A 24,373-nucleotide genomic window follows, 5' to 3' on the forward strand; every position below is an offset into this window, starting at 1 on the left:
GACAAAAATGTGGGTGGTGGGCTAGACCCAAGAGTCACTGTGGGGTAGGAGATGGGGTTCTTTGGGATCTAACCAAGAAGAGTAACATGTCTCCCATGTTCCTTAGCCACTTCCTGGAAATGGGCTCCTAGGTGCAAGTATTTCTTGCCAAGATAATTTGTCAGGAGGGAAACCTCTTCAAAGCTAACTCCTGGTCCCCAGAGGAAGTCGTAGCTAAATGTGTCTGGCCTTGGCTGCTGTACACTTGCACACTGGATCTGGTTTATCATCCAGTCCTAGCGCTTCTCTTGAAATACTCAGCCCTGACTCTTTGCCAGGTGTGGCTCACACTTCTTTAATCCCTACACTTAGGCGGAACAGACAGGCAGATCTCTGAATTTGAGGCCAGCCTGGTCTACATGTGACCTATCGATGGTTTCCCTGTGGCCATTCTTGTCACCCCAGTGTCAAACTGAAACCAGAATCCCACCCAGCTACCCCAGTCTATTTTAAGACTGTGTTCATTCCACGTGTCTCCCAGCATCCTGCAGGGCTGGCTGTAGCTCAAGGTCCTTCCTCTGTGCCATCCCTCCCCACTTCCTCAGGGCCGACTGTCACAGCCCCATCCTGGCTTCTTTCTCTTGAACTCACATCTGTACCTTTTTTTTTTTTTTTAATTCCCTGCCCACCTTACATCTGTATCTTAAGTGCAGTCAAGGTTAACTGGATCATGGGGGAGGAACAAGCAACTCAGTGTAGTCCTCCTTCCCTCCCTTCCCTCCTTCTTCCCTTCCTTTTTGGTGTTGAGATAGGGTCTTATGTAGATCAGGCCTGGTATATTGGGGCGTTTTCTTGATTAATGATTGATGTGAGACAGCTCAGCCCACTGTGGGTGGACCTATCCCTGGGCAGTTGCTCCTGGGTATATCTGGGTATATAAGGAAGCAAGATGAGCCAGTCAGAAAAGAGCATTCCTCTATGGTGGGTACACACTTCTTGCCCTAACTTCCCTCAGTGATGGGCCATGACCCAAGAGTTAAGATGAAATAAATCCTTTGCTCTCCAGGTTGCTTTTGGTCATGGTGTTTGTCCCAGCAATAGAAAGCGAACTAGAATGCCAGCTCTAGTCCAGTGTCATCCAGACACCGAGTCCATGCTTACAGGTGCTTTAAACATCACCTAGTGATTGGCAGCTCCCCCCTCCCCCAGCTGGCAAGGCTGGAGGCTGTGCTTATGAGTTGCTTGGTTGTGGCCATCACCAGAATCTTAACCACTGAGCCATCTGTCTAGCTCTGTGGAACATATTAGGATCCACACTGACACCTCATCAAAGCCAGTTGTTGGGGCCAACAAAGGAGCCTGAGGAGTTTTAGGGACCCCACACCTCTTGCCATGATATGATCTGGCACTTAAAATAGGATGACCAACGATTCTGTAACATTCCCTTAATTAGCTTCTCACAAGTGTCTTCTGGGGTTGCCTACACCACAAAACACTCATTGAAACAACAACAAAATACTTTAAGAGAAATTTCAGCCCTTTGGGCACAAAGGTAATTTAGGTGCAAGGCAAGCATATTTTGGGTAACCTTTTCCCCTGGAATGTTTATCCCCAAGGATAACCCCTAATAGTAGATACACAGAGTTTGGCTATTCCCCAGTGATGGGGTACAGGGCTCTTCACAATGACAGATGCTCCCACACATGGTTTGACCAGCTTTCTCTTAAGTCTTGGGACTGCTACTCCGTTGCTATGCTCACTAAAATCTGCAACACTAAAATTTCAGCTTACCAGAGTCCTCAACTTTCCTAATGCTGTGACCCTTTAATTCAGTTCAAGTTGTGGTGACCCCAACCATAAAATTATCTTCGTTGCTACTTCATAACTGCAATTTTGCTGCTGCTAGGAATTACAATGTTTTCTGATGGTCTTAGGTGAACCCTGTGAAAGAGTCGTGCGACCCCCCAGGTTGAAAAACCTGCACCAGGCCAACTCAGTTCCTTACAACTTCACTGGGGAAAGCCAAGCATTCTTTGGAGTTGCTAGTGCACAGGACCAGTGCTACTGGTTGAGCTACAGTTAGACAGAGTGGCTGTCTGTACTGCTGCTCCTGAAGTTTCCTCCCCACCCCATTATGAAATTCACCAAGAGGCCTTTCTTTTTCTACCATGTGGGTCCTAAGGATCACTCAGGCTGTCAGGTTCGATGGTAAGTGCCTTTAAACTGAGCCTTTAAGTCAGTCTCGCACCTTCTTGAACCTGAGATAATCAATCTGGCTGGACTGGCTGTCCAGGAGTTCCAGGGATTTTTGCTGCCCCCATCTCCCCGACCCCGACACCCGTGCTGAAGTTACAGTGCCACTGCACAATCAGCTATTACGTGGGTTCTGGGGTCCTTACACTGTGTGGCAGGAACTTTGCTGACAGAGCCATGTCTCTGACCCCAACTGTCTTTTAAAGATGCTGCTTGGGTGCCCAGGCTCCTGAGGCCATTAATGGTTTTGGATCAGCCCCTGACAACTCCATGGTGCCTGACCCTAAGACCTGCCTTGAGTGGGCTGCAGGCTGGGAGACAGGATTGGAAGAACTCACAGGCTGGTCATGTGCCGTTTTTTTAAATATAACATTTATTGCTTTAGATGGTTTGATACAGAACAGCTTTCTTTTCATTCTGAATTTGGAAGTTCTATACAACTGAGTACAAAGAAAAACAAAAAGTACCAAAACCAAACTTGTGATTCTGTTCATGTGGCAAAAACCAGTTTTGTACATACATGTAGCAGCAGTTTTTAAGTTCCCTTTAGAAAAATATGAATTCTACAGTTATTATTGTTTCCTGTTTAATGCATGGGCTGAAATCATTAGGATCAACTTTTTTCTTGAAGAAAGAGAGGAGAGGAAAGAGACGAACGCAGGATGATCTGTCTGAGCTTCCGCAGAGCTGCTTGCATAACTGCCCCATGGGGCCTCTCGGTTTTGTTTCACAGCCGGGTTTTTATGTAGTGATTGAATATCAGCATTGTGTCCATTAAAGAGAAAACAAAACAAAACAACAACAAAAGAGAAAATTTGCACCTCAATTTTTTTCAGAAGATCCATATATATATATATATATACATTTATAATATATATATATATTTGTAAAAGCCCTGAGGAGAAAGAGAATCAAACAAAATGTATATAAACAAATTAGCTGGACATGCAAACTAACACTATGATTCACCCAGCGTTTACACAAATCACAAACTTCACAGTTTAATATTGGGGGAGGAGGGCGGGACAACAAAACATAATTCATCTCTCAATCTCACTAATAAAATGTGGCAAGACCTTATTAACTATGAAGGAACAAATCAGACTAAATAAAGCTTTAAATCAATAGTGATTATTGCCAGTTGCAGCCCTGGCGACGGCCGCTGCTGGGAGAAATCCCTGCTACATTTTACCGCGGCGTAGAGTTCAGTCATGGTTTCTCCCCACAATCACATGAGTTTAGTGTGGAGAGCTGCAAAGAAAAACAAAACACAAGAAACCCCAAACAATAACAATGAAAACAACATCTGTAATAATAATAAAAACAACTAAGGGATGTAGGAGCTGGGTTTAACTTAGAACACCATGGGATCAATGATTGATTTCTTTTTTTCTACAGTAAATAAAATCTCAAACTGGTCCATACATCCCTAATACAGTTAAAAATCATATATACCTCAATGTTTTTTTCATACATATATCACTTTTCATTATCTCTAGAATATTTACCTTCCATTGAAGTCAGGGTGGTTGGATTTTTAGCCACTAGAAACTGGTGGACAAAGGGGCACGTGTGTCTTGGAGCGCACATCTCAGCAGAGGAGCATACGGAACCACAGGATAAGGGGAAGAAGTGGAGCAGAGGAAGGTCTATCCTAGGGACATCTTGAGGCTCTCCAGCCAAGGGACAAACACAGGGCTCTGGTAGCAGTGTGGCTCAGGCATCCTCGGGCCTCGGCTAAAGGACAGGGTGCTGAGCCGAGCTCAGCTACAGTAGGAAGGATTTCTTTTTGCTGACGAGGGAGGTTTGCTGTTTGTATAGAACACACAGGAACTAAAGGAACCCTGTCTTTGTGCATCAGGGGCTTAGGCCAGTTAGGGATTTAAAAGCACTCCCCTCTCCAAGCAGCGGCCCCACATTGCAGGCAGGTGAAGACAACCCTCTCATCTGAACCTTGCACACGCACTTCAGTTCATCACTGACAGTAGTATTTCACTGCTTCTTAAATGACGGTAGTAGCGCAGCTGGGGGAAGGCGCTGACCCAGCTTAGCAGGAAGACCGGGATGCCTTGCAAACTGACTGAGGTGCCCCAGGCATGGCCTGGTGTCTCAGATGCCTGCTCCTTTCCACTTGTGCATCCTTGCTCTCCTCTCTGAGCCACTGCTTTGAGGACCACTCCTGGCCCCTGCTGGATTCTACAGTCACGGAAGAAAGGCTTGTACAGTAGAAGAGCCACCAGCTGCTTCAAGCACACCTTAAGCGGGGACCAGGAAGCAGTACAGGTCACCCAGGACAAATATTGCCCATTTGTTTCTGCTGAATGCAGAGCCCAGCGAATTGATGAATTAAAAATAAAAATAATAATATTAATATTAATAACATATATTGAATGGGAAGAAGGGATAGTCGATATATGACCTCCAGGCATGTCCTCCCTAGGCTATGGTTCTGGGAGGTCACTTTTCTCTGTAAATTAACAATTTAAACACTAACCATTTCTAACGTGGAGAGAGTGAAAACACACATGAGGTTGAAGCTAGACTCTTTCCTGGCTTTGGCTCACACCACACAGGAACCCTGCCTCAACCACATCCACTAATAACAAAGGTCAGGTCATGGCTCCTCCTCCCGGTGAACCAGAGAATACAGGTCTAGCTTAGAAATCAGCGGCACACCCTCTTCCCTCTGGTCATGTACATGAAATTCACATCATTTTCTTCCAGTTATTGGCTACAGGATCCAGGGGGAGGTTTTTTTTCTGCTTCCAGCTCACAAAACAAACAGTACTATCACAGATTCACAAAAAAAAAAAAAAAAAAAAAAAAAAAAAATGCTCAAACACACAAATACAAAAGGTAATATTAATGCTTAAATGAAAAGGTCCTCTGAAAAATTCATTAAAATATTTGTTTTGTTAAAACGTCATTGTTTTTTTTTTGGGGGGCACCCACAGTGACATGGGAGGACCCATAAGTAGTTAAGGCACTGAAGCCGGCTGTACGGGGCCGGGTGCATGTGTACTGAGTAAGTCTATAAGTATGGCACGAGCTGGTTGGCCGCAGGCTTGCTTGTCTCTCTCTCTCGCCCTCTTTCCTCTCTCCAGACAACTGAAGGATGCGGAGAAAACCTTGTGAAATCTACATTCGGGATGCTCTGCTGGCTTAGTCTGTGTGCTGGAGACAGGGCAGGCTCACTCCATGCCCACAAGCTGTGAGGCACCGTCGGTGGCTGCGAGGATTGGGGCAGGCCTCGTGCTGCACAGCTCCAGCAAGTCTTGCACAATGGCTGCCGGGCTCTGGGGATCGGTGTCACCCGGAGACCCCTGCTCTTTGGGGGCACTGGGCTCAGCGGCTTGCTCTGCCGCAGCATTCTCCTCCCGGCTACATTCCTTCCCAGAATTGGCCAAGCTCTCTTTCCGGCTCCTGGTGACAGCCACATGGCTGCCGGTGCTGGGAGCTGACTCGGCCTCGTTCTCGGAGGCAGGGTTGTTAGCACTGTGGGTGGACTCGTCCTCACTACCCTCCTCAGCCCGCTCATCCTTGTCGCTGTCTTTCCCGTGGTGCTTGCTGTGCCTGGCTTTCTGGTGGATCCTCTGGTGTCGAACGAGGCTGTGCTTTAAGGTGAAGGTTCGCTCGCAGGTCTGGCACTTGTATGGTCTTTCTCCTGAACAGAGGATGAAAGGAGATGTCTGTTAACACGAAGGCCACTGGTTCCCGCCTCCCCAAAGCCAGAACTAAATAAACAGGGCGAGGAGTCTCTGATGCCCATGAAGAGCCTTCTTATTTGCCCACCTGGCAAGGCTGGGGGGGGGGGTCACATTCTTCTTCCTGAACCTCTCAATCTATGTTTTCTACAAACTGATCTTAAAAGAAGCCTGGAAGCAAAGAGCTGTGGGGTGGTTTTCCCCAGGCTTGGCATGGCCGGCGACAGCTGCCTAAATCAAAGTACAAGAAGGTGCATTTGGATGTTCCCCCACAGCTCACATGTCAAGTTTCCAATAGCAGAGAACATCTCTGGCTAGAACAAGGTACCTCAGTGTAGGGCCCTGTTGGCTATGGCAAGGGATTGGGGTGCTCTCTTTGGAGGGATGGCCAGAGAAGGATATTTCTATCTTTTGGTTTCATGGTTATATCCAGGTCTTTTTCCCTGATCCCCACTAAAATAACAGAACCTTCTTTGGGGTCTTTATAACATGGGCCAGAGCAGCATCTGCCTTCCCTGGCATATCCCCGTCTTTCTCAGGGTCTGGCTGAAGATTACACCAGATGGACGTATGCCCACTCTTCCTGTTCTAGAAATCTGTGAACAGGGCAGCCACCCTCCCTGTCTATAGAGGACAAAACTGGGGCTGAGGAGCTGAAGAAAGTGCTTTCCAAAGTACCACTGCAGAGATCACTGCCCCGTAGAAGGTTTGTGCCATTCCAGGGCCAAGGAGATAATTCCTTAGACCCCCAACTTTCCCAGCGCGGAGGACAACCCTGCAACCTAGACAGTTCTCTCAGTGGTCCCTGGACCTCACTTCCAGTGAGATATCCGATGACCACTGCAGGCCACCTCTTCTGGCCGGCTGGCTCTGGTCTCTCATACCTGTGTGTGACCTCATGTGCCGGGTGAGGTCCTGCAGGGACCAGAACCGCTTGTTGCATACACTGCAAACCTTCTTCCTCTTGTCTGCCTTACTGGCCATGCTTTTGGGGGAGTCTGTCTTTGGTCTTTTGTCACCATCACCCCTGTTCTCAGCCATGCCTTCCCCATCAGAGAGACCCTCTGTTTCTTCATTCTGTTTCTCCACTGAGGCCTCCCTGGTTCCTGGTGCTGGATCTATGGCTGGGGATTCGGCACGATTCTCTTCAGGCTCAGGGGAAGGTGAGAGCCCCTCAACTGCTCTGCCGGCACTTTCCAGTGAAGGTGCCTCCTCCTCCTTTGTCTCCTGGCAGCTGTGTGCCTTCTTGTGGCGACTTAGGGTGCTCAGGAACTTGAAGTTCTTTCCACAGGTATCACAGGCATGCTTCGGCTCCTGCTGGGCCGGGCTTTGGCTGTCCACAGTGCCTGCCTCACTCTCTGCCAGCTTGAAGTCCATCAGCTTGGTGGCAAAGTCAAGATCCAGGCTCTGGTTGCTGGCTGTGTCTTCCTCTGGGGCATCTGCATCCCTGGTGCTCTCTTCTAGGCGACACTCTTCCTCTGGCTCTGGGTTCTCCTCTGTCCCCTTTACTTCCTCCTTCTCAGGTGGGGAGGCTTCTGCTTTGGCCTCTTTATCGGTAAGGTCCTGTGTATCTGGACTGAGCTCACTGGCTTCCGCTGACTGCGGCTCCTCTTTATCTCGTGCCGTGAGATCCAGCACCTCACCCGGGGTGGTCAGTGTGTCTGTGTCTGACTGGCTGTCTGTGTAAGAAAGCAGAGTAGGGAAGAGGTTCAGATGAGGTGACACTGAGCAAGCCCTTCTCAAGGGCTCTACTGGAACTTGGCCAGACCTACCCTGGACACTGAACCTCGTGAGGGTTTTTTGAATCTGACGTTATAAGGGCCAAACCAGCCTTCACAGTCCCAAGCAGATGGGTTTCCATTATCATATCTATGTATAGTTAGCTGTCCCCACCCCCAGGAAGGTGTGAGTGACTCAGGCAGTGCAGAGAGGGCGTGCATTCCAGAGACTTGCAGTACTAGGGAGGTTGAGGAAGCCAAGTTGTAAGGGTTATCTTTCCAGTGCAAAGAGCTTTTTACAAACATGCAACACACACAAGAACACCCCCTTCCTCCAATCTTCCAAATGTGGTCCTCAAGGAGTTTCACAGAGAATGAGCCCACATGCAGATTCTGTGTGTATGGTCCACAGGTACATCTCCAGGTAGAGGCCAGAGACCAAAGATTCTCCTATACCTGTAAGCAATTCATGGGGAGGAACTTCAACACAAACCTGGTCAGGAGCATGTGGGGAGGGATGGCGGCTGGCTCTGAGGGGCTGTGGGCGAGCATGAGGACAGGGATCTATAAGGTGAGTTTCTGGCAGAAAGTAATTTCTTGCTCCCAATTGTCTATCCTGCCCCCTGCTGCTACCCCCAACCACCAGCAAAACAGACATGGTAAGTCCACCAGCTTTCAATGGCCTTAAAAGAGGAAACCATGGCCAACATTAACGATACCAAGGCCAGGCACATTGGTGCACACCTGTGATGTCTGATCTTCAGAAACAAAAGTAGGCAAGAGTTTGCGGGGCCAGGCTGGGCTCCACAGTGAGTTCAAGGCTGGCCGAGTCTATGAGATGGGGGGGGGGGGGAGAGACAGAGAGAGACACAGAGAGAGAGAGAGAGAGAGAGAGAGAGAGAGAGAGAGAGAGAGAGAGAGAGAGAGAGAGAAGAGGAAGAAGAAAAAGGAGAAGAAACAGTGTCAGGAACGTTTCCTTTTCTTTATTAGGGTTGAATAAGGACTTAATGGTTTTAACAGGGAAATGGAAGCTGGCTGAGAACTGTTTGGTTGAGGACTTAATGTCCAGTGTACCACTAAGGGTGCTCAGTGCTTCCTCTGAACTCCAGAGGAAAGTCAACCTTTTACAGCAAATACAGAAGGTGTGCCCTAGGATAGGCACATCTCTGAGCACTGCCCGGGGCAGCTGAGACTTATGCACCTAATCTGAGACCATAGTAGACTAAGCCACTTACATGCCTAGCATTCCTCCTCCTCAGTGTCACATGCTCTGTCATGTGACATCAGGGCAGGTTTTGGGACATTACTACCCACATCGACTCCTTGGTTTCACCCTTACAGCACCTGGCAGAGCCCCCCCCCCCCCCCCCCGTGTGCTTATCTTGAGAGACTTCAGAATAGATGGACATAAGTTGTGACAGGAGGCATGGGACTGATGGGTGCACACCAGTGCTTAACTGTGCTCGAAGGACAACATCTCTGCTCATCTTCTGGAATGGAGTTTGGTTTAGACTCCACAACAAAAGCACAGGATGCTTAGATCGCCTGATTTGTGAGCAATTGTGTATGTGCATGTATGTCCCTGTGTCCGCCAGTGTTTGGAAGTCAGAGGTCAGCCTCTCCCTCGTGTCTTCCTCAATTACTCTATAATTATTTATTTACTTATTTATTGAGACCCTGGCCAGCAAGCTCCAGGGTCCTCTTTCATTTTGCTCCCATAGTGGTGGGATTTTAGGCACAAGCCAACACTACTGTTGTTGGGTTTTTTTTTTTTTTTTGTTTTGTTTTTTTGTTTTTTAATGGGTGCTAAAGATTGAATCCAGGTCCTCAAGCTTGTGTGGCAAGTACATTTCAAAATAAGCCACGACCAGTTTAAAAATAAGGTTAATTTCTGGTTAATTCCATTTTTTTCCCTAGTATACCCTAGGCTGTTCCCAATATCGGCTTTTCAGAAAAAAACAAAAACAAAAAACATTTCTTTCTGCTTTTGAAACAGAAGTTTGCTATGTATCCTAGGCTAATCTCTCAAACTTGTGTTTCTCCACTTTTAGCCCTAAAGTAGCTTGGACTATAGGCTGTTAGAATTAAAGAGTATGTATTTATAAATGATAAACCTATGAAAATAAAAATGAATTCTGAAACCAAAGCAAGCACTCACCCACGGGTCTGAACCATCCCATTCATAATTCTGTTCTGAGGGTGGATAAGGTCTTCTGTGTACAAAGGTGTCTGAACAAAGGTGGCTTGGTTGCACTCCAGACTTCCACTAGAGGGAGTGTTTTAACAGGACAGCCTGTGACCTGGTTTATGATTCCTGGGAACAATAGACAGCCTCCTCACATACAAAGAGTGAGCAGTCAACTTCAAAGGATAGGTTCTATTATAGCTTCCCCTCAAAAACCCTACGTATTTTGTTAGCCATCTCCAGTTAAGAGTCTCCTGCTTCCTACAAATGAAATATAGGTTAAGAGCACTGACTGCTCTTCCAGAGGTCCCGAGTTCTATTCCCAGCAACCACATGGGATCAGATGCTCTCTGTCTTGTAGGCACACATGCAGACAGAGCACTCACACATATGAATACATAAATAAGTATTTAAAACACCATCATGTTTATACTGTAGAAGGTCCAGTGCAGGTGCCTAACAATGAAACGGCTCCTTCACGAGTTTCCTGAGCAAGAACCAAGAGCATTGAAGAGCAGGCCGAGTCTGCTAGCAAAGGGAAGCAGTATAAAACTGAATATTTAACACAGCCCTAGAAGGGAAAAGGTCCCAGCCTCAGTATTTTTAGCATTGGGTACAGGAGGAAATCTGGGGTATTTTCATATAAGACCTCATGTTGTTGGGATGTGGCACTGACATTAGAAACCATGCTTAGGGATTTAAAGAATTCAATCTATGCCCATAAACTGAACTTTGAAAACTCCAGTAACTTCCTTGTAAGTTCCTATCATTTAAAAACCAAGTCTGTTTGGAATCAGGAGGTAGTTCAGTTGATAGAGAGCCTAAGATGATGAATTTGTGTTGGGGTGTGGTGATAATTCTCCAGAGGAAGGAGCAGAAGGGTCACTAGTTCAAGGTCATCATGAGTTTAAGGAGAGCCTAGGGTATCTAGCCTCCAAGGTCAAAACCAGAAAACCAAACCCAAAAACCTGTTCCTTTGTCCCCAGCTATACCATACTATCCAGGGCTGTACATTTCTCAAACCCTCCCTCAACTCCTGTGTCTCCTGATCTGCTTTTTCTCCCACCTCCATCTGTCCTCTCACCATGGGCTGCCCTTTGATAGTCTTACAAATTTCAGTGACTTCTTTTCTAAGAGGCTTTGTCCCTTTAAGAAAATCTATATAATTTCTGGGGCAGGGCCTTGGAAAAAGAAAGCCTGTAATTGTAAACTTAAAAAATAAATACGCCCACAGGCTAACACTTGTGCCAAAGCTAAGCTCAAACCATAAATTCTGACTGAGCTGTGGCATCAGCAGAGTTCCTGTGAACATCCTCCAGGATGAGCAGGATGCAGTGACTGAGACTGTTCTGAGGACATGGGTTCCCACCCCAAAGCAACCCCCATGTCAGAGCCTTCCCTCTTGAACTGGTTTGGGAAGAATCACAGGACCCTTCTGTAAAAGCAGGCTGTAAGAAAATGTTCCAGTCTAATAGGCACTGTGGCAAAGATGGTTAAACATTAACAGGACAGTCTGTGGCAAAGACAGCTGCTGCAGTGCCTTGGGCTTCCGGCAGTTTGGGAAGCTGATCAGGCTGGGCTCACGGGGACTCAACCATGGCAGGATAACTTTCTTACTCCTAGATCCTGGAGAATTATGTGGGAATGGAAGTTGGGGGCGGGATTTGGGGTGGAGTTAGCAAACCATTCTTGTCCTTAGAGGGTCTAACCTGGGCAGAAGGACCCAGCAAGCCAAGGCATTCCATTGCTTTCACTGGGCCAAATAAAAACTGTGGGGCAGGTCAACTGTTTTCCCTACTGGGGTCAGCTCTCCCAGATATCCCGTCCACTGTGATGTGTTGCTGAGGCAAGGACAAGGGAGTCAGGGGTTGGGACCAATGACTGTCACTCTGTCTACATTAACTTCTAGGGCTGGGGTGCCCCCTCCAAATTACACAGCATTCTATCTCACCAAAGTCTGAGAAGTCAGGAGACACAGATCCAACCCTTGATGAACACATCGGAGGCTGGCTTAGATCCCAGAAATGGGCAAATGCTAACCCACGGAGCTGGAGCCTGCATGTGCAATACCCTCCCTGCTACCTGAGACAGCCTCCTCTGTTTGGTGTGTTTTGGGGGTAGGGGTATCACACGCTATCAGTCGAACCACGGAGTGAACTCAATAGAGGACGTGAGTGAATGCAGAAGGGGACAGGGTGGGAACGGGGGCAGAAAAGGAGCAGTGTTAATTACTCAGTAAGTCCGAGGAAGCACACAACAGCGCAGGACAGTAATACCCAGATCCAGGTCAAGCAGAGTTGTGATTAAGAAAGGACATGCAGAGAGCTTTTTCAAACAAGGGCAGGTTTATACCAGGAGTTATTGAGAAGAAAAGCCCTGTCTTGCCCACCTCGGCCCACCTCCCAGCTAAAAGCTTGGGGGTCACAGGTTCTTGCAGTACTGAGTCCACTGGGCAAGTGCTGCTCACGAAGGCTGCAGAATCTGGGTCCCCCAAACTTCAGAGCTCTGAGTTTCCTTTAGGGATTTAAACCAGGAGCACAACATCCGGCTCATCCTACCTTCCAGGATCAGAGCAGTGGCAATTTCTGGAAGGAAGGTGATGGATCTCCCCCTAGCAGCTCCAAAGTCCCCTAGGCACTGACACTGTTTTCCCCAGGTCCACAGGTCTTGGTGTCACACGGTCTCAGAAGGGCTAAGCCCCCTAAGCCGTGGCTGCACAAGGCTCGGCTCCAGCTCACAGCTTTAACCGAGCTCTGGGGAGCACCCTCCTCTCTGTGGTTCTCCATCACCTAGAGGCTCTACCTGTGCTATCATGGGATCCAACATCACCCTCTTTTTGGGGAATAAGCCCGTTTCTTCTCAGGGAGCAGGTGGTAACTCCGTGTTTGCGCAACTGGTGGCGTTCGCAGTTAGATTTGGTAGAAAAGAAGGCACCGCATTTTTGACAAGGGAAGGGTTTCTGACCTGAAGCAGGAAAAGAAATATGCATTTATCTGGCTTTCTACTGCAATGAAAAAGAAAAGTTGCTTTTGATTTACTCTCCTGGGATTGCAGGCATCTGTTCAACCCTCCACCCTTTCCTTTTAAGAAAATAAAGAGAAACATACTAACAAAAAGAAACAGAAACGAAGAGACAATGACTAAAACAATCATTTTCCCTTAGCCTTCCTGTAATGGGAGGAGTTGTCACCAAGAGACTAAAAGAAAGTTAATAATGAAACCAAGATACATGTGTTTGAAGCAAGACAATAAAAACTGTTAACACGTAACATTTCAAAGACACTGCAGGCAATACCTAAATGAACCAGAGGAAGAGCACTACCTGCTAGCCTGGCAGGCTGCACGGAAGGTGGGGAGATGGGCGGGGAGCAGGCTCAGCCTCCCAGGGGAGCTGGTAAAGCTCTGGCAACCTTCAAGGCCCACTTTGAGAAGTCAGAGTGAGCCGCCCTCCAGTGTGGCAAAGCGACAGGATGATTCATGATGTGGGTCCCCAGGTGTTCATATTCTTGCTTTGTATAGGCTAAGAGCGAGTGGCTGACACAGAGGCAAGTGTGCAATAGGCTATGTACTGTGCTCCACAGAGACAGGCAAGGCCCGCCCAAACCCCAGGCCAGCTAAGAACAGGGCAAATGTGTTGGCAGGAGAGGCCCTCTTTCCCTCCCAGGGGAGGTTTCTGCTTTGGCCCGCTTATACCTTTCGTTTGATTCGATTCTGTTTGCATTGTAAACATTGTGTTTCAAAATGCATTGGAAGCTCCCCTGTGGCTAGTCCTGGGTTTGTGCAGATTAATGTGGAGGGGAAAGGGCAAGGGCTCAGGGAGAGAGTTTGCAGGAGAAAGTAGGAGAGGAGAGTGGCAAAGAAGGAGGTAAAGAAGAAAGAGGAGGAAAAACAAGAGAGGCCAAAGAGAAAGGAGGGAGGAGGAAGAAAGAGAAAGGAGAAAAAAGAGAGAAGGAGAAAGAGACAGGGAGCAGGAATGGAGGAAGACAGGAAGGGGAAAGGGCAGCATCCTGAGCTGTGGGAGAGGAGATGGTAGACTGTTCAGTGTCACTCACTGGTTTGCCCTCACCCAGTCACCCCTGCCCCAGTTGCCAGATTCCAGGTCCCAGTTTCTCACTCCACTGGGGACTAAAACCACCTTCGAGTTGCTGCCCAGTGCTGCTGTCTTGGAAGCTTGAACCTGCAGGCAACCTTCAGTAACTAACAGGAAGAGTCACATGGCACAGCTCCCAGGAAACACAAACCAGGGAGGGACCGTCTCTTTAGATGAATACTTGAGACTGACAAAGTTTGGACTAGTGCAGCGTGCAAGACCCTGCACAGGCCCCTGGGCCTTGCTGCTGGGACAAGCCAGAAGGGCTTTTTGTTTTTCAGGGGAGTGCCTATGACGATGTAACCCAGATTGTTATCAGGAATAATCAATCAAAGGAAAGGGGCATTTATTCCCTCTGGAGAGCACACATTCTTTATGATGACATTCCCAGACCTCCGGAGGAGCTGTCTGACAGAGCAGATGGGCCAGGGATACATGCAGCTCAAAGGCACGGCTCATCTCATGAGGCTCTGGGCTTGAACTACAACACTGAAAAGAGCAGCAGCACAACAACCACTACCCATGAAACCAACAGAACAACCAAAGACCCCCAACCCCAGCAATGTCTACTCCATGGAGTAGAAAGGCTTACAAGAGGTGTATGGGGTGGGTGTGAGCAGACACACACACATATTTCCATCAATCCAAACATACTTAGAGACCTTGGAAAGGCCATGAAAATCCTGTTATCTGTGCAGACAAGGAACCTTTGCATATTAGTTGAGAACCCACCAATTGCTTGAAGCACAGAAAACAACCTCATTAAAAACAAAACAAAACACACACACTCACACATACACAACCTGAAGTGACTGGGTGTAAAACATTTTGTTATGATTTTTTCAGGTGGCTCTTGCTTTTCATTAATAACACAATGTTTCAAAATTTCTTTGTCAAAAAGCAAGATGGCAGCTTCTTTAGGTCTGGTCAGATAGGGAGGAAGAGAACAGAGAAACAAGGTGCTTAGGGGGAGGGGAGCTATGGAGAATGCTGAAGCACTGGTTCAAGAACCAGCACCAGAAAGAGGGAAAGGGGCTTTAAAAAACAGGTTCAAGGCCAGAAGCTACTGTACTAGGATTCTTTGAATTAGCTATTTTGTCCATCTATGTGTATGAACACTTGTGCATGTGTTGGGGACAAAGGTGTGGAATCTCAAGACGGAATTACAAGCAACTGTTAGATGCACAACTTAGTACGTGGATACTGGGATCTGAACTGTTCTTAAACAGCCAGCCATCTCCCTGACTCCACTATGCTGGGATTCTTTAGTTTTAATGAAAATGATGCCACTAGTGGGCTTTACCCATATCTGACCATTGGTGTGTGTGTGTGTGTGTGTGTGTGTGTGTGTGTGTGTGTGTGTGTAAGAGCAGCTGTAACCACAGGAGCTACTTTTGTACCCAGGGCCTGTATGTCCCCCATACAGCTGGAGTTAAAGCCACCACTCAGCCAAATTCATTCATGCAGAGCAGTCAGAAAAGGAAGAGAGGCATTATCTGAAGGGCACCGGGAACAAAGCCAGGCAGAAGGAACAAGAGTTTGCTGAGGACAACGGGACCTTGTTTGTCAAGTCCTAAATGTATGAGCTGCAAATGTTCTCTGAGGAGAATCAAGGTTAGAACTAGCCTGGGACTCACATGGAGTTTTTGTGCTGACAAGACTGTAGGAGCTGAGCATCCTTGGACTTGCACAAACTCAACCCGCAGAGCCCAGATATCGTTCTTTTGGTGCTTTTCTTCTTTTGAAGTCAAAGCTTAAGAAAGTGAACACTTGGGCTAGCGAGATGGCTCAGTGGTGAAGAGGAGCACTTGCTGCTCTTGAAGACCTGAGTTCGGTTCTTACCACTTACATCTCTTGGCTCACAAAAGCACCTGTAACCTTGGCTCCATGGGATCTAACTCCTAGCCTCTGCAAGTACCTGCACACATATGTGCAGACACAAATGCACATACAAAACACCAATTAAACCTCAGTAAAAGGCGACCAGGTGCAACAGGTTTAAGTTGCTTTCTATACTGAAAGGACGTCTCCCAAATGTAAATGTCAGTGCTTGTTACTCATTAGCAGTGGGTAGGAGGTGAGAAGGAAGAGCCCAGGAGCTGGCACAGGAGTTCCAAGCACCCATGAGAAAGCAAGTGAGCTAGGGACTCCCAGATGTTACAGCTGGAGGGGGTTCTCAGACATTGCACCATCCTGACCCGTCACTGTGGAACAAGGAACCAGAGCAAAGGGAAGGAGGAAGAGAGGAGGACAGAAGCTGAAAGGGACTGGTTGTGTTTGCTGGCACTAAAGACACAGGACAAGATGCTGCGAGGGGAACTGGCAGAGACCGTGCGTGCGGCGTTGTCATGAGGTGCAGCATGTCCAGGGAGAGCAGTGAGCCACAGGCTGGAGAGCTGGAGGAGGGAGGAAATCAAGTGTAGAAACTACACAAGAGGACATGAAAGACGACAGCTCCCTCCTCAGATTGGAACCTAACTGAGCAGGGTAAAGAGCTAAAGCCATGTCTGTGCTGACAGCCAGCGGGTGGACCCCTAGTTGGACAATTAGCATCTGGCCCTTTTGCTCTGTGGTCGGGAATGGGAAGAATGGAGAAATGGGTTGAGACCAAATACAGATGATGAGATAATTCTACAAAGTAGCTGAGAAGTTGGAAAGAGGCCACCTTACAATGGAGGCTTACCTACAGTTGAAAATGGGTTTTGCTCAATGCTGTTGGCTGTAATCTCTCTCTGTGTGTCTCTCTGTCTCTCTCTCTCTCTGTCTCTCTCTCTGTGTGTAAGCATGTTTATGCCATGGCTTGCATGTAGAGGCACAAGAGAACCACTTGTAGGAGTTAGTTCTTTTTTCTATCATGAGGGACTAAACAGGTTCAGATGCTCCTAAGCTAGCAGTGATCAAACACCGGGGGAACAGAGGGGACATGCCTCTGGAATCTGCAGGTGCCATCACAAATGAAAAAAGAAATGTATGGACATTTGGCTTCCAGGAAGACTGTCAGTTTGCTGAGAGATGGCCTAGCTACAGAAAATTTCAGTGTCTATGAAGCCTAGAGCGCTATTGCTTCCCAGTATTTTTGTAAACCTCCTAACTACCTGGAGTATCTACAGTTTGCAAGCAAAATGACAAGATATGTAGCAAAACCTGAACGTCATTCTGATCGACAAGTAATGTTTGTCCCACATACTACAAAAATACTTCTTGGTCTGAAAATAAAATCTGTATTTTAACTAGCAATCCTTTACTTCAAATACAGTAAGAATAAATTTTTCTGGTCCAGTCTACTAATATTTGAACTGTAAAATCTGAAAAGGTAAGGACATCATTGAACGTACACCACCTGCCCACCATTCAATGATAAAAATCCTGTGGCACTATTCAGAAAATTGTAATTATGATAAAAAGTAAGCATTCTCTATTCTAAACATCTAAAATTCAACTTCTAGAAACTGACATCTGAAAACTATTTCTGGGATGTCATTTTGGTAATCTAGCTCTGTTATTTAAAACATTCAAATTATGCTTAGAATGTTTTCCTCAACAGTTGACAATTTTAGGATAGACAGAACTTTACAAAATCAGCACTATCAACTATCTATGTAAGTATTCAGAGTAGGAGAAAAGGTTAAACTACCCCGGGAAAGGGGGAAAACAGCCAATCCACTTTGCTGTATTACATGTATGTAGGTAAAGAACTCCATAAAAGGTTCAAAAAGATACCAGGTCACGTCAAAGCACCAAGCACATTACATGGCTGTCACCTTCATGCCAAGTCCCGCTTCTCTGGAATGGCCTCCATACTTAGAAAATCTTGAAACTTGTCAGGCAAAGGTTATGGGGAAAGAGGTGAGGGAGCCTGTGACCACTGACACCTGTGTCCGATACATTATTTACACATAGGCTCAGACCACAGACACAGGTCACACAGAAAGTCACAGCCTGTGACTTCTGTGACACAGAAGAATGGAACATGAGAAAAAGGCTCCAAACTTGAGGCTTCCTCCCTCCCCGTTCTTTCAAGACTCACCGCCTGGTGAGCCCTGAGGGCCTTCTTACCAGTGTGTGTAAGCATGTGCCTCTGGAGGGAGCTGGCCCAAGGGAAGACCCGGGGACAGTGGGGACAGTTGATCTTTTGCAGGCAGTTGGCATAGGAGTTCCGCTTTCCTCTCAGCAGCCTGTCTTCTGCAGAGCTACCTTGCTCCTCCTCAGTGGGCCCGTGGTGTTCTGCAGGGGCTCCAGCCACCTCTTCCTGAGTGTCATCCTCTGCAGTCTGCAGAAATGGACTGAACTTGTTGGTGTCTGTGGTGGCCAGCATCTTCTCGATGCTAGCAAACTCCCCACTGGAGTCCAGGTCCACAGCACTGCTGTTGGGGAGGGGCCGGTTTCTCGTTCCCCTTTTCCTACCCCTCTTCCTTGATGAGGCAGCTGGCCCTTGTTCAGTAGGCAAGGCTTCCTCAGGGCTGCTGGCTGTAGGGGGTGGGTCAGTGGATTCTTTAGAGCTGGTGGTATCAGTGGGGGTGGTGGAGGCTTTGGGGATGGAGCTTCCTGGGCTGTCCGTAGCCATAGTGTTACTGCTGGTGATCAATGGCCCAGGGTCAGCTACCTTCGTTTTCAGCAGAGTAGGAGCCGAGGACACGGAAGAGATGATCTGGGCAATGGAGGCTAATGGCTGCAGCTCCTCTGTCCTCGTGGGCTTTGGCAAGAGGAGGGGAGGCTTTGGCCGTAAGGGCCGAAGCAAGGCTGGGTTGTTCAAGAGGGGAGCGTTGCTGATGAGAGCTGAGGAGTAGATGGGGACAGTCAGCTGCACAGAGCCCTGGAGGGGCTGAGTGTGGGGTTCCAGCTTGGCAGCAGAGGTGACTGCCACCACAGTGCCTGTGGGGTTTTCTAGACTCCCTTTGGGCTCCACAGTCACTGACAAGGTAGGGCAGGGTGGTGGGCAGGGAGAGAGCTGATCAGCTTTCCCAACTTCCGGTTCTGGTTTCTTGGCATCGCTGGGAACAACCGAGTCCTTGTCTCCTTTCTTTACACTTTTGGGGATGGACAGGTCAATGGGCTCCATGGAGCAGTCGTAGAGGGCAGAGGAGGAGGAGTTCAGCAAGGAGGACATATTTTCCTGCTTCACTTGAACCAGCGCCAGGCCTTTCTGCGAAAAGTCAAGGGGTTCATTTAAGTCCATTGCAAAGCTGCTGGCTGGCTCCAACTTGACAGAGATATGGGAAGGCAGGGGCTGGGTGGAGCTTGAGTGAAGAAAGCCATTTTGGGCCTCCAGGAAAGTGGTGAGGGGCTTGCACTCAGCAAAAGCGACACAGCTGCTCTCTTCTCGGGAGGAGGCCTCTGTGGGCGTGTCTGTGGGGCCAAGGCCAGCGTCTGTGGTGAGCACATAGCTCTCGATGTCTTTCTCGGGCACGTGCAGGTGCTGCTTGAGGATGTGATGAATGCAGTTGCGCTTGGCCGCGAAGGCAGCGTTGCACTCCTTGCACTCGAAGGGTTTCCGACCTTTGTGGCAGCCACCCAGGCCCCGGCTGCAGTGTGTGCGCATGTGAATACGCAGAGCTCGGTAGTGCTTCAGATCCTCCCCGCACAGTCGGCACACCGTCTCTGGGGAGCAGAAGGCATCCACCAGCTCTGCTGTGGTGCTGCTCACGTACTGGATGTTCTTCTCAATGTCCTTCCTGGTGGCCTTGAGGTGCTTCTTGCGCAGGTGCCGCTCACAGTTGGCTTTGACTGTGAATGGGTAGTGGCAGATCTTGCAGATGTAAGGCCGCTCCCCGCTGTGCGTGCGAAGGTGGCGGATGAGGGCGGCTTTGTCTGCAGCGATATAGTCACAGATGTTGCACTGGTAGGGTGAGATGCCCAGGTGGGAGCGAATGTGGGCTCGCAGAACCCCAGAGAAAGCAAACACCTGGTTGCAAAAGCGGCAGGGGTAGAGCACCTTGCGCATGGCGGGGGTCTTCTTGCCACTGGGGCTTGTCATGATGGCCTTGAGGTCACCCTCTGTTATCTCCTGCTTGATCTTCGCCTCCATGTTGAGGGGCAGCAGGGCCTCAATGATGCTATCCTGTTCCAGCTGTGTCTTCATCTCAGGCTGGCCTGGCAACTCCACCCCAGGCTGCTGCAGGAAGAACTGTGTGGTCGTGTTTGGCTGGATCCCAGACTTGGACTGTAGCAGATGGGCAGTGGAAACTGCCTCGACCGACCCCTTGAGGAACTTCAGGGACTGTGGAGGAAGGCTAGGGCTGATACAACCTGGGGATGCCTGCTGCGCATTGATGAGAGGTGGGGGTGTAGAGGCGGCTACCATTGTCCGGGGCGCAACCAAGGGCTTTGGCTTCAAAGGAGGCATGTGCTTGAAGATTGCCTGTAGCGGGGTGGCAGGAGCCTTGGAGAGTGGCGGAAGACTGATTTGTGGAGGAGCGGAAGCTGCCATCTTTAGAATCTGTTGGATATCTGCCAGCTCAATGGCCGATTCTCCTGAAATAGGCTTAACCACAATACTACTGTCCGGCTGGATGATGAAGCCCTTCTGGAAGGGCTGCAGGGACAGATGCTTCATATTCTCCTTGGTAGCTGGGAGGACTGTCAGAGAACCACCTAAGGAAGCAGCTTCGAAAGGAGACAGACTCAGCACATTGGTGCAGCCAGGGTCCTGAGGTAGCTGACACTTGAGTGTCTGGAGCTGTATTGCTTGGTTGTCGTCCGGCAGGAGCTCCTCAGCAGGTGCAGGCTTGACGTCTTTGGTGTGCTGCAGGCCCAGGAAGGCCAGGAAGGCCTTCTGGTCCACGGTGTCAGCAGCCAGGGTCTTGGTCTGGAGCTTCTCCCGTCCCTGGTCAGCAGGGATGTGGGTCTGCCTGTGCAGAATGAGTGACGACAGCATGGGGAACGCCTTGTCGCAGGTGTCACACACAAACCGGTGCTGCTCGCTGATGCACCGTCGCAGGTTTGTTTCACACCAGGCCTAAATAGGACCCACAAGCAAAAGCAAGGTAAGAAAGGCAAGGATTTCAACATGACCGTGAAGGAGGTGTGAGAAGAACCTGCTGCTACAGCAGCTGTTTTCATTACCACAGAGGCAACCTTTCTGAGTGCAAGCCTGAGACTGAGTTAGGGGAACGAGGGAGGAGAACAGTCATCTGGCCTACAGCCCGTGGGCCACAGGGGGCCATGGGCAGCCGCAGTCCAACACAAAATTGTAAACTGGCTTAAAACATTAAGAGAAACTTTTGTGGCTCAGCTGCACAGTTCACAGTTACAACTGTAGATAGCGATGTCAAAAGGCTGGGCACACCTGAAAGCATCTGCTTATTTGATGAAGGACGCTGTCTAGGACATATACAAGCAGAGATAACTTCACGGTGGAATCTGAATCAAGCCTTTGGAGATCGGGGAGTGCTGACATTGGGGGACACAGCACAAGCCAGCATCAGACTAGCTAAGAGGACAAACCAGCTGTGCATGTAAGTATATGTCAAGTCTACTGCACCTGAGACTCAGGTACATCAAGACCTTGTATGTGGATTTCCCCTATCTCAAATTTATATATGGGAAAATTAGAAAGTAGTTTTGGTAGTTTCTGTATAGACAGGGAACTTAATGAGCTCATTTTTTGTTCAAATCCATAAGGATCCAAGGGGCTGGAGAAACAGCTCAGTCGTTAAGAGGATCTCAGTGAGGGTCCAGCACCCCCATCAGATAACAACCACTTACAACTTCAGCTCTGGGGATCCAATGCCCTTTTCTGGCCTTCACAATCATCCACATACATGACATACTTTCTGCCTTTCTCTTTCTTACACAGTTTTTTAAAAAATGCAAACCATTGCAACGGAAACTGCTTCGACTACCCAGCTGCCATACAGATACTGAAGAGTGACCAGGGCATTGATAAAAGAAGGAAATATACAACTTTGAATCTCAAAGCCCGAAATATGGGAAAAGGTACTGATGAGGTGTGTTCACATGACAATTCAACTAAAATCAAAGGCCATTAACTCCTCAGTCCAAGAACCCCAAGGGCAAGCTGAATTTCAGTGAAAGGGCATTATAAAAACTCAGAACCTCCACCCCCCCCCCCCCAACCATACCCTCGCTCCCAGCATACCTGAGAGATTCGAGGAAACTTCCTACAGGAGAAGTCAGTAAATCCTAAGTCGTGGAAGCCAGCAGGAATTGAAGGATTGTTCTGGATAAAAGGTCTCCCCATGGCATCTCTGGGAAGCTGCTTGTGGACAAGTGCATTGTGGCGCAGTAGTCCTCGATGTGTGCGGAAGGTGACACAGCAAATGTCACACCTAGGAGTTACAACCATGAGGAGACAGCTCAGTGTCTTCACCGGTCTGTTAGCTTTATAGCTTCATTTTAGTTGGAGAAAATAAAGGTCACCTTGCTAGTGTATATACTCTCCCTCTGACACCTCCACCTCCCCTGTGTAACAGCGCTGGTGGTCCTGGAATCACTGACAGGCTGGCTTTGAATGCCTATCTCTGCCTCCCACGTGCTGGGATTAAAGACAGGCAGCACCATGCCCGGGTCCCTTTGGTTTTTTTGTTCTAATAATTCTGGATAACAAATCTCTGCAGGTGACACAGATGTATGCAGGATACCATCATCTGAAGTTTGTGCACAAAGAGAAAGGAGTTGGGATCCTGAAGTCACCAGAGCAGGAACTTGTCTTAAACAATGACAGTAAAACAAAGAAAGGAAGGAAACCCAACAAAAAAGCCTGTGTTGCTGAACATGGTGGCACATGGCACATGAGAGACCCAAAGGCAAAACCACTTTTCAGAAACAAACAGCATACATCTACATGGTACTAGTGAAATCACATAGCACTTCTGGTATTTAACAGAAATAAACTGATTATAGCTTACTGGTAGTAACTGTATTAAATTCTTGTTTTACTACCACTATCACCTAAAAAATAACCACATACTGAGCTCACACAAATGCAAAGCCTCGCTTTGGACAGGAGGCCGACAGGTAGTGGGTACCATGATCTTCACCGAGAGTGAAATTTCCAATGCTGCATCAAGGGTATTAGAAGTATCCCCCCGGGGGCTGGAGAGATGGCTCTGTGGTTAAAGAACACTGACTGCCCTTCCAAAGGTCCTGAGTTCAGATTCCAGCAACAACATGGTGGCTCAAAACCATCTGTAAAGGGATCTGATGCCTTCTTCTGGTGTGTCTGAAGACAGCAACAGTGTACTCATAGCATAAAATTATTTAAAGAAAACAAGAAAACAAGCAAGCAAGCAAGCAAGAAAGAAAGTAAGAAAGTAAGAAAGAAAAAAAGAAAGAAAGAAAGAAAGAAAGAAAGAAAGAAAGAAAGAAAGAAAGAAAGCATTCCCAGTCTGAAGTCACTACAGTCGCTGGAGCTATTCATCAAAACGCCTCATTCACATAGACCTCATTTATATGAGGCAGGACAGATCTCACTGGACTAAACCCTCTAAAAGAGGGTCTTGTTGTCACTGGTTTTACAGAGGCAAAGCAACTTGCTCCCCTTACACTGCATAATGGTAATGGAAACTTTGTTGCTCATTCTTTTCTGGAAAGAAAGACGATGACAATCACTCACGTTGCAACTGAGTTTACGCTGAAGGAGTTCGTGCAGCCTTGTTCATCACTCCCTAGCAGCCCCAGCAGAATGTCCTCCTGTCTCTCCTCTGTTAATTTGGGAAAATCCCCTAAACAAGATCTAGAATAATAGGTTTCCAGTGGCCACTGAAAATACAATGCTCTTTTCTGAGGGGAGTCTACTGAGCTTCCAACAGTACTTAAGGAAGTTGGGCTCCGACAACCCTCCCCTGGTGTAGCTCCCATCTGTGGGTGGGGCATGCCCTACAGGATCCATCCCTTGTCAGAATACAAAGGAGGATGGGGCACAGGTTAGGGGACAGGTAAGTAGGACAGAAGGACAGACACTAGCACTTTAGGCCAGGGTCTATTTTTGGCTGGAACAGGTTCAAGGTCTGAGATCACACTGAGGTAATACTGACCTCTGAGGCTGAGGAGAGTGAGCCTGTCTAGAAACAGGACTCTAGCTTTGACACATTCTAGGTCCAAGTGAATTGAACATGGTTACCAGTCCACCTCCTTAACAATATCAGAATTATCATAATTACATAAATTGACCTCTGACTAGATATTAAGAAATTGCTGTTAAATTTTCTGCATATGCTAAATGCTCCTTACTGTGTGTATAAGAAAGTACCTCAACTACTGAGGTAGTATTTTATCACTTCAAGTTTTAACAATGAAGGTCTACAACTGCTGACAGAACCTCACTAGGCTTTGGGATGTATAGTAAGAAAGGACTTGTTTTCATGTTTTTCTGAGACTATGAGAACTTCTGGAAGAGCAGGGAGGGTTTGGGAATGGAGGGAAGTGTTAAACCCAGTGTTCAGAATGCCCCACAGCATCCAGCTGCTGGCTCAAGCCTGCGACA

At 48.0% G+C, this 24,373-nt stretch overlaps 1 protein-coding gene across 2 annotated transcripts in view; it reads right to left on the minus strand.

Moving 5' to 3' along the window:
• Positions 1-5,074: 5,074 nt before the first annotated feature.
• Positions 5,075-24,373, minus strand: part of RREB1 (ras responsive element binding protein 1) — a 57,098-nt gene continuing 37,799 nt past the window's right edge. The window contains exons 8-12 of one of the 2 annotated variants that reach the window (XM_080926675.1): positions 22,028-22,217; positions 17,986-20,884; positions 12,642-12,803; positions 6,821-7,615; positions 5,075-5,896 (exon numbers count right to left, since the gene is read on the minus strand). In XM_080926675.1, the coding sequence (XP_080782801.1) occupies positions 5,424-5,896; positions 6,821-7,615; positions 12,642-12,803; positions 17,986-20,884; positions 22,028-22,217 (4,519 nt within the window). In that variant the 3' untranslated portion in view covers positions 5,075-5,423. The remainder of the gene's footprint in view (positions 5,897-6,820; positions 7,616-12,641; positions 12,804-17,985; positions 20,885-22,027; positions 22,218-24,373) is intronic. The other variant, XM_080926676.1, reaches the window with a different exon arrangement.

The sequence above is a fragment of the Micromys minutus genome (assembly GCF_963924665.1).
Source record: "Micromys minutus genome assembly, chromosome: 1".
In the NCBI taxonomy this organism is placed as follows: Eukaryota; Metazoa; Chordata; class Mammalia; order Rodentia; family Muridae; genus Micromys; species Micromys minutus.